This window comes from Hipposideros armiger, unplaced genomic scaffold (genome assembly GCF_001890085.2).
Source record: "Hipposideros armiger isolate ML-2016 unplaced genomic scaffold, ASM189008v1 scaffold_295, whole genome shotgun sequence".
Lineage (NCBI taxonomy): Eukaryota > Metazoa > Chordata > Mammalia > Chiroptera > Hipposideridae > Hipposideros > Hipposideros armiger.
Genome location: NW_017731645.1, coordinates 922,619 through 932,909, shown reverse-complemented (window position 1 = coordinate 932,909; position 10,291 = coordinate 922,619). Strand labels below are relative to the sequence as shown.

At 41.5% G+C, this 10,291-nt stretch overlaps 1 protein-coding gene across 1 annotated transcript in view; it reads right to left on the bottom strand.

The window, feature by feature from the left end:
* Window positions 1–10,291, bottom strand: part of RNF32 (ring finger protein 32) — a 26,913-nt gene that overhangs the window by 15,944 nt on the left and 678 nt on the right. Inside the window, exons 2-6 of the mRNA XM_019659102.1 lie at window positions 10,007–10,271; window positions 6,610–6,752; window positions 4,779–4,811; window positions 4,098–4,222; window positions 3,767–3,875 (exon numbers count right to left, since the gene is read on the bottom strand). Of these exons, the coding sequence (XP_019514647.1) occupies window positions 3,767–3,875; window positions 4,098–4,222; window positions 4,779–4,811; window positions 6,610–6,752; window positions 10,007–10,271 (675 nt within the window). The remainder of the gene's footprint in view (window positions 1–3,766; window positions 3,876–4,097; window positions 4,223–4,778; window positions 4,812–6,609; window positions 6,753–10,006; window positions 10,272–10,291) is intronic.

The window sequence follows — 10,291 nt, the reverse complement described above, 5'->3', positions numbered from 1 at the left end:
CACTGGCCTTGGACGGCTGCTCATGGCCACTCAGGGTAGCTTACGGCAGCCACTGCAGCAGGGGCTGCAGCCTACGCCATTGCCGGCGACTCACGGCAGCCCAACTCCAGGTCGAGCTATTGTTCACTATCTTAGCTGTAGAGGGTGCAGCATCACTGGTCTATGTGGGATCCGAACCAGCAGCCCTGCTGCTCAGAGCTCTTGCTCCCAAGCCAGCTCTTAACCAACGCGCCACTTGGCCGGCCCCCTGCAGGCTGCCTTTTCATCTTGTTGATGGTTTCCTTGCTTTGCAGAAGCTTTTTGGTTTAATGTTGTTACATTTATTTATTTTTGCTTTTGCTGCTTGTGTTTTTGGTGTTATAGCCAAAAAATTGTTGGCAAGACCAACGCTGAGATTTTCCCCTACAATGATTTTCCCCTTATATGTTTTCTTGTAGGAGTTTTGTGGTTTCAGGTCTTGAATTTAATCCACTTTGAGTTAATTTTTGTTATATCTTCCGATGAACTGACCCCTTTATTGTTATATAACCATCTTGTCTCTTGTTGCAGCTTCTGAGTGAAAGTCTATTTTGTTTGATAGAAGTATAGCTTTCTCTGCTCTTTTTTTTTCCGCTTGTATGGAATATTCCCCCCCCCTTCACTTGGAGTGTATGTATGTCCTTAAAGCTAAAGTGAGCCTCCAGGAGGCTGCACATAGTTGGATCTTTTTTTAATCCACCTAGCCATTCTACACCTTTTGATTGAAGAAATTAATCCATTTACATTAAGAATAATCACTGATAGGTAAGGACTTCCTAATGCAATCTTATTGTTTTCTAGATGTTTTCTAGTTCCCTCATTCCTTTCTTCCTCTCTTGCTGCCTTTCTTTGTGAACTGATGATTTTCCGTAGTGGTTTGCTTCATGTATGTACTGTAGGGTTTTGCTTTATGGTTACCACATGTGTCTGCATTCTGTTTTATCTAATTTGTTTTAACCCCAGTGAGATTCCACCTTGTAGCTGTTGTTTTTTAAACTCTGATGAGATATTTATCTTACAGTTTCTGTTTCCCCAAATACCAACTATTGGCTTCACTTACCAGTTTACTTTTTTTCTAATAAATTACTTCTTTTATCTTTATACTTTTTTACTTCCTGCATAAAATAATATAGTGTTGTCTGTCTATTTTCTGATTTGAATGGTTGGTTCATTGTTTTCCATCTTTCATGCTCAATAATAAATGTACTTGACAGTACTAATTGTCCTCTGAGTACGGCTTTAGCTATATACCACAGAATACTAGTGTTCTCATTGTTATGAACACCAGACTAGTGTATAATTTAGATTCTAAATTTCCAAAAACACTTTAAAATTCATGTATTTTCTATTTTATGTCATTTTTTTTGCATTTGCCTCATTTATTTTTGAGCATGCCTTTACATAGAACATTTTTATTTCATTTGGTTCAAATGTGTCTCATGAGCAGCTGTTAGCTGATGTTTTTCAGTGTGATTCAAGAGTTTGTTCTTTAATAGGGAAATTTATCTCAACCATGCTTGTTGTAATTGCTGTTATGTTTTAATCCTGTCATCTTACCTTTTCTACCTCTTATCCTCTTTTGTTGCCTTTTCTTGACTTTTGCTGGAAATCTTTTTGTATCACCACATGTCTGCCTTGGTCTTTCTAACTGCTGTGTAGTAATCATTGCATGGATGTCTCCTTGGTGGTAGACTCTTTGGTTCTTTATGGTTCTTTTTTTTTTATAGTCATTACGATAGTGAACATACTATCAACATATCTTGGCAAACATTTATGAGTATATCTGTACAGTAAGTTTCTAGAGGAGGGATCAAAGGGAGCTGTCAGCCAGAAGGATTCTACATTCTCGGTTCTACCAATGACCGTTTAGAATGTGCATTTACCCTCATTCTCATCAGCACTAGATAATTATCACCGAAATTTACAATTCTTGCCCATCTAATAGGTGAGACTGGTTCTTATTTGTTTTATTATAGTTTCCTTAAATATGAGTAAAGGTTGGGCATCTTTTTATACAGTAATCATACATCTGTAGACCTCTGTAAACTGCTTGTCACATATTAAGGAAATCTGCTGCTAGCTACTCTTTTGAATTATAAATATGTTTTCCTGACATTAAATGCCATCTTCCTTTATTTAAAATGAGGTTTGTGTTTACAGATTTCAAATGTTTATGGCCAAACAGGGTAAGTGAGCTGGGGTGAGGTGTGAAGAAATAGCACAGAAAACTTAGGGTTCTAGCAGATAGAGCTGGGGATGCTAGAGTTCATTAAAATAGAAAGCAAAAAAAAAAAAAAAGGAAGAAATAAAATGCAGAGGCAATTATAAAATAAGTGTGCAACAAACTGATGTCATCAAATTAACATTTTTGGGGACGAACAATCTGAATTATAGCGTGTGTGTATGTTTGTGTGTTGTGTATAGATATACTATCAGCCAAATCTCATGACTCTTTGCTTTATGTGAAAGCAAAGTGTAGCCTATATTTTCAAATGTTATTATGAGGGGTGCAAATAAAAAACTTTATACACATAAGGTAAAATGACTATCAAATGTGCAATTAAAATTTTATAAGAGAAAAGAATGAATCACTTCTGATTTGAGAGTCAATACTATCTTATAATTGCTAAGAGTAACTCAGAATAGTCCTTCCTGTGAGACTACAGAATGTATTATAGCAAAACCTGAAAAGGTTTTGTAAGCAAAGGATGAAAACCAATCATTGACTGTCTTGAGAATGAGTGACACCATCAGTGTCACTGATGAAGGATGAAAGATGTTGCTGAGGAAATGGTTGGCCAGAAAACCAGGTCTCCTGCAGGGAGTGAGCATGAGGATTCCAGGTTAGGTTGCAGCTGTTACCGTGGTTGACGGACACAGCTTTTGAAAAGTAGATCAGGAACTCAAAGGGGCTGGGAACGTTGCTTTCTCAGCAGTTACGGAGGAAGGGTCCCTGGTCCAAGAAAGATGAGGGCGGCACTTCTTTTCATCCAGCACCTCATTTGGAGTTCCAGCTGAGCTGCTGTTTCTTCTAGAATGTGTGTGGTGTTTGAGGAAGAACTGGACGATGTAAACCAAAATGGGGAGAGGCCTTTCGTGAGGACTCTGTCCCCCTCCCCTAAATATCCCTTGCTTCCCAATTCTTGCTAAAAGGCGCATGAATGACTTGGAAATAAATTTTTTCTCATATAAATGTAGGAAAAGTGTGGAATGGCAGATTCTCTGTCCACAGCCTCTAACCTGCCTCTCCTGCCCCCTCCACTTCTCCCAATGAAAAGAGCCACTCTCAGTCCCCCGTCCGTGGAGGGGACACCTCCCAATGCAGGGACACGGACAGCACTCTGGCATCTCCGTCATCGCTCAGACTGCCCCCGCCATAGAAGCCAGTGTTTCCACCCCTGGTTCAACCTCTTTGTTGTCAAGATGTGCAGTATTGTAAGTCATTCGCTCTTGCAGAGCATTTAATGTTGTTTTCCTGCTCAGGGCCAATCGAGTGCATTTTCGTGACTCAATCTGAGGCACAGTGATGTCACAGTAAGCCAAGATTCTGATTTGCTCCTCACACCCTGGTAACGGCACTGCTTGGAACAGCTGCCTGAGTGTCCAGGAAGGCACTGGAAGAACCCTATTACCAACTGCTTCAGAGTCCAGCCCAAGTCCACTTACCTCCAGGATTCTTGTGGCCCCAGCCTGGTGAGACACTCGTTGGCACGGGGATACTACTGTGAGAGTCAAGCATCTGACCTACCTTTTCTTCAAAGAATTTTCTTCTCAACTTGGCATCTGTGGGAGGCAGTGTCTTCCTCAGGTCTCGGTACCACTTTCTAACCATGTGTCCCCTCCAGCAGGCTTGGATTCTGGAACACGGGTGTTGGGGAATGTGAGTCGGTGGCTGGCACGGGCACGGCACAGCTCACCCTGCCAATGTGGTGCAGACCCCGGGAGAAGACAGCCAAGGACAGAGGGGACTCCCTCCCGCCGTGAGCAGAAGGCACCACGCTGGACCTCTGAGCGTCCACACGGAGCTCCACGGGCTGTCCCTAGGGCCACGGGGCCCAGGCTGGAGGTGCCCTTCTTACCTTGTCACACACTTTATTCTGAATAGCTGGGCCCCATCATGGATCACTCTGGTTTGATACTGGCTCTTTCTACAGAGGGGACAGGTTTTTTTATTCGTGAACTTTTCAAAAGCCTGAAGACATGCCTGAAGAGAAACATTACACTTAAAATTTTACAAGTAATTACTTACAAACAACATTTTTACTTCTAATGTATTATAATTGCAGTGTTTTTTTCTCTCATGAGACTTAGTCTAATTTAGATTATGAAGAAGTTGCATTAGATTTTAACATTTTCCCCAGGAAACTTGTTCTCAAAATGATGTTCCCTCAGAATAAACATGCAGATACATCAAAAACGTCTGAGGAGCGCGCGTGTGGTGGTAGGTGGCCCCGTGTACGAGGCTGCATGCAGTATGAGCACAGGACGCGAGCCATCACTCACTCTGACATCCATCACTCACAGTAGTCTGTCATACAAACGTGGTTCTTTTGTCACATAAAATTCCCGCTTTCCAAACCAGGATGAATTCTACTGTAGCCTGAAGTCCTATTTCTAACTAGAAATGGTGATTATGGATAAAACAAATGGAAACAAATGGATATTTTTAGGAGGCTGAGTGAGCAGGACTGGGTTCCATGTCCCTGAGCTACAGAATGACGCATGACACACTGTTATGGCGACAAGCAGGATTTACTCACTCTGTGAAACACGTGGGAACACGACAGCAGCACCTGCTCATGAGAAGACAAACAAAATGTTTGAAGTTTAAATTAGTTTAAAAGAGAAGCAGCATACATGCATTAATTAAAAGAAAAATCTGAATGCTTAAAAGGTAAGCTGTGTTGTTTCTTTGAAAAATTAAAAAAAGCAAATTAATAACCTTGGTATTTATAGTATTTAGTGTTTAGGTTTAGCACAGCACAGGTATTAATCTCAGCAAGAAACACTACATTAGCCACAGTCTGAAACATCAAACACACACATGAAGCTGCTCTTAAGCCATTAAAATGAGTGTGTATGTAAAAATGAGAGAGTTATGAAGTACATGTATGTCCTGGGCAGATCCTGAGAGAATGCACCCTGGAGGTGGGGAGTGGGGGGAGGAGCAGAGAAAGGGTAAGCAGATACCACTTTTAGGGCTGCGTGCACCTACACTGAAACTTTTTAAAGTCACACCTAATTGAGATGGAAGTCTGATGCTCAGAGTTAAATAGCAATAAATCCTAGAGATAAATGAATCACTTTTTCTTCTTTAAATAGGAAAGTGTACTCACGAGAAAACATCCCCTTTCTGTGACACCAGCTCCCCACCAAATACTAGTGATATTCTTGGCTGTGACAAAAAACAAAAGCTTAGACCAAATAAAGAAAAAGGTAGTTTTTTGTGGAAGGAAGAGCCAGGAGGTGCCAGCAGAACAATCATGTGGCTGGAACCCAAAGCCGGCTCAGGCGGGAGGGGCCGGCTCGGCCTCGGGGTTCTCTCCTGGCAGAGGCATCTCTCTAGCACCTGGGTGTGGCTGAACCCCACTCAGACAGCCAGGTCCCTGGTCTTGGGGAAAATTCCCAGTTTTTAAAGTGACCGTCCCCCTGCCTTCATTGAGGCCACACTTTTCTTCTTAAATGGGAAGAGTGCAATATTGAAATAAAAAGAACTCAGAAACCTAAAACCTTTCTTGAAACTTACTGCCAACAATAAGCCAAAATTGGAAAAACTCAGTATAATATGGGTCCTTTATAATTATCATCACTTAATCGAATAGCAATCTTTTGTACACTCAATTATTCAGTAGAATAATCTTTCAGAGTGTTTTACCAACAAATATTTGATTGAATAAGATTATTCTTCCGTATATTTAGAATGTACTTTAAAATGTCCATAGGTATTTATTATTGGCACACATTCTCTGACATAACAAAAATAAATGATTAGGTGGTGGTAAATTCACATAAAATGTTCTCGAAGTTAGGATTAGATTCCCTTGACCTGAGCACACTTCCTGAGTTGTCCTACTGTGGGTCACTCAATTGACTACTTCCTTATCTGTGAAGTGGGTTAATGCCTGCCTCAGAGAGAGATGAGATTAACTGAAGCCCTCTGAAATTGTTAAATGTCAGGAAATGCCAACTGTCGCTTATAAGGAAGGAAAACCTAAATATGAGAACAATAACTAGAAATGTAAAATGAACACCTTCCATCAACTCTCTTTCCAGCTGTTAATGGCCAGTGGAATGGGACCATTCCTTTTGTACAGATGTTTGTACTTGAAAATTAATATCTGGTAAGTACGAACAGAACTGTTGAATGAGGGTGTTTAGCTTTTCCTCACACAAATATTTTAATTAATGGAAAAGAAAATGGAAGTATTTGAGGGTCACATAGGAGGAAGAAACTGGAAGAAAGAAACGTTGAATCCTTTTTTGTGCTTAGTGCCTCATATTAAAGAATACTGGAATCTGAAACCCCAGCTCTGTGTCTCCTCAGTAGAGAGGGGCCCACCAGTCTTCTTATCTAATCTCCCCACTAACTACCTGAGGGCGAAGTTCAAACTCTTCCTTGCATATTGGGCAGGGCTGCATCGAATCCCCTTGCAGGATGGATCTCTGTTTTACTTTTCCCCATTCCTCTGATGACAGAGGCAGTGGGGGAGGTTCGAACAGGCCCAGCCTCTGTGCTAAAGTTAAAGAAACACAAAATATGACTTAAAATACATTTTAGAACATGGCATTCATATATAATTTTAATGATGTTGTTTTGCAAACAAATGTCAAAGCAAAACATACCACGTGCTTTGTTCCAGCACATATAGAATGCTGCCTTGCCACAGGCGCTTAGGAGTCTATGATAACAATACCTTGCGTTTATGTCTTACGTTCTTATTTACAATTTCTCACATCGTTTCATTTGCACAGTAATGCTATAAGGTGGGCAGGACTGATATCCAATTTTACAGAAGAAGAATTGACTACTAATTTTTCACATGTATTGGCTACAGGTTCTCATTTCTCACCTAATTTGTCTTTGTGCCTTCACATTGCCTTCTTCCAATGACAGCCTTTTTCTGCCCCCACTGAGCTCTATAAAGTATCAATCAAGCTTGTCCCTTGCTAAAAAATGCTTATGGTGTGTAATTACTGCCAGGATGAATTCCTCGATTCCACAGTGTCTGAGTACCCACGTCAGCTGCACATCCGCCCAGAGCTCGAACGTCTGTGGGAACACACGCTCTGAAAAGGAGCTGCAACAGGCTGCGCAAAACGCTGGGGCCGGGAACACCAACGCCCCCGCCCCAGTGGTAGCGAATGGATAACCGTCACCCTGTGTGGCTGTCTTCAGGGACAGAAGGGGAAGCGTCACACCCACACCCAGGAAAGGACAGGAAGCGGTAACAGGAACATGCGGAGTGCAAAACAGAGCTCTTGGAAATTGAAGTTTTTAATCATAGAAACATGAAAGTCAACTGAAAGACTGGAAGAGGAAATTAAGATCACCTCACAGAAAGGAGAGAAATAAAGCAGGAGACAGAAAATAAGAATTTCCTGTCATCTGAAATATCAGCATTCCTTAAAGAAAACAGAAAATGGAGAGCAAACATTTTAAAGAAAATAGTCCAGACGTCTCCCAGAAGGGGCAAGTTTTCAGTTTGAGGGCCCAGCAAGGCCTGGAACAGAGGACTCACACCAAGTCCCATCTCTGTGCAAGCTCAGAAGGGTAGAGACAAAAGGTGAATCCTAAAAGCTTTCAGAGAGAGAAAAACCACACAAAAAACAGGTTAAAAACGAAAAAAGATCAGGAATCAGTTGCATCAGACCTGTCTACAGCAACACAGGTACTATTAACAGAAGGCAGTTCTTCCAAGTTCTGACAAGAAAAAGATCCCATGTCAAAATTCATTAGTGATCTATCGAATGTGAGAGGAGAACGGAGCATCTTTCTGGTGGCAAGCTTGCACACTGGTCTGGGGCACTCTTCCTCTGGAAGCTACCAAGGAGGGTAGGGACGCCATCACGGGAAGAGGACCTGAGCTGAGCAGAGCCGAGCCCAGGGCCTCAGTGCACAGGGTGACTGACGCTGAGGGCAGGTCCCGCTCCAGGTCCTGCCCCCCCCCCCCCCCCCCAGCAGCAGGATGATGGGAGGGCCTAGGACTGCCTCCAAGACAAGAAGATCAACCCAAACCTCACCTACTGTACTTAAACGTATTGAATACACTTCTGAAGATTTTGGGGGAACATTTCAGGTCTTTTCCTACATGTTAAGACATGTTGCAAAACTAAATTAAACAGTGAGATACTGACATAGAAACAGAAGCACTGAGATCGCACCTGCTGTCTCTCTGTCCCTTGTATAAACATGGAAACCTGGCAAAAGGTGGTACCACTAGTCAGTGAAGAAGGATGGCTAAGGATTTGAAGGGAGAATCTAACGTACATTTTATACCCATTGATGTTCCAACGCCACATGCAAAATAAACTGATGGATTTTACAGTAATCAGAATGAAGACTATTCAGTATGAAATAACGTGCAAAATTAGAAGATGGTGACAGACCAAATGATACCAAGATTATGTATAGATAGATAATAATTAAGAGCATGTGGTTCAAACCTCTTAGCTACCAATATTCATAATAATTAAAAAATTTTTTAAAAAACACTCCTAAAAGGATGACTCATTTACTCTCCTTTATAACCTCACTTATTTTCCAAATTGGGAAGTTCTTCCAGCCATCGGGTTGAAATCTGTCCTGCTGAGTTGACTGTGATGAGGTGACCTAATCGTCCGTGAACTGTACATGCACAGAAGACACTCACTAATGATCGTCTGACATTATTCAATGTGTATGTTCTGTGCTGTTTCTGGAATACAACCAGCGCTGCGAGCAGCTCCGAGTGAAAGGGTCAGATGTCCACTGGGCATCGCACTGTCCACGCCCGTCCACGCCCAGCATCATTTTAGAATCTTTTGTAATTTTCAGTTTAAAATAATTTCGGACTTGCAAAAGGTTGTAAAAACAGTGTGAAGAATGCTCACGTGCCTTTCACCCAGCTTTCCCAAACGTAAATGTTTACGTAACCCTACAACAATGGTCAGAGTCAGGAAATTAATGTTGATCTGACACTGTCAATCTACATTCCTTATTGGATTTCATTCTTGACTCACGCAGGTCCCTTTTTTTCTGACCCAGATTACATTCTGCACTCAGTTGTCACGCCCCCTTCATCTCCTATAATCCTATAATCTGGGACAGTTCCGCAGTCTTTATTTGCTTCTCTTGACACTTCTGAAGAGCACTGGCCAGGGACAGTATAGAATGGCCTTCAACTTGGGATTGTCTGTGGTTTCCTCAGGAGATTTAGGTATGCATTTTGGCAAGAATGCCAAGAAGGGTGCTGCATCCTCAGGGCCCCGGATGGGGAGGCACGGCTGTTGATGTGGCGTTGATCACTTGGTGAAGGGCTGTTTGCCCAGGGTTACCTGGTAAAGCTGTGGTTCCCTCTGCACAGAAACCTGAACCTGGGGGAGGCCCTGCGGGGCTGAATGTCAGCATGGCTCTCCCATTGGTCCAGCACCGCTTCCGCGTTTGTTGCTGTGTTTGCCAATGGCAAGTTCATAGTCCAGCCCATCTTCTGTATTTACTCGTTGTCATCCTACTGTAAGAAAGAGCTTTTTCTTTTCCATTATTTATTTATTCAATTATTTCTATCAGTGCAGATGAATGGGTATTTGTTTCTACTGTTTTTATTTATTCTACTTATAATTACTGTTTTTATGTTCTTGCTCAAATTGTCCCCATTATCATTTATAAACTTCAGTACATACATAACTTTCTATAAGATTATAAATTATTTCTGTATCAGAAAAAATCATACTATTAATTTCAACTAAATTATTTAGCTCTAATAAGCCAAATATGACGAGAGTAACTTACCTAAAGTTAACGGTGGTGGCTTTGGGTCGAGAACATATTCTTTTTCTGGATCTTCTGCTTTCGGGCCTTGTGTAGTTTTTTTAAGTCCAGTGTCTATTATTGCTTTCATATTTCTTTTTAGAAATTTGGATCTGTTCTCTCTTTTTTGTACCTTTGTCTTACAATAATCTGCTACTGAAAGATTTTGAAGTTCAAAATCACGTAGAATGTGATCTTGTAAAGCAACAGCAGTGACCGCTAAGCGATCTTGTTTAGATGAATGAGCCTAAAAAGTAAGAAAGAGTC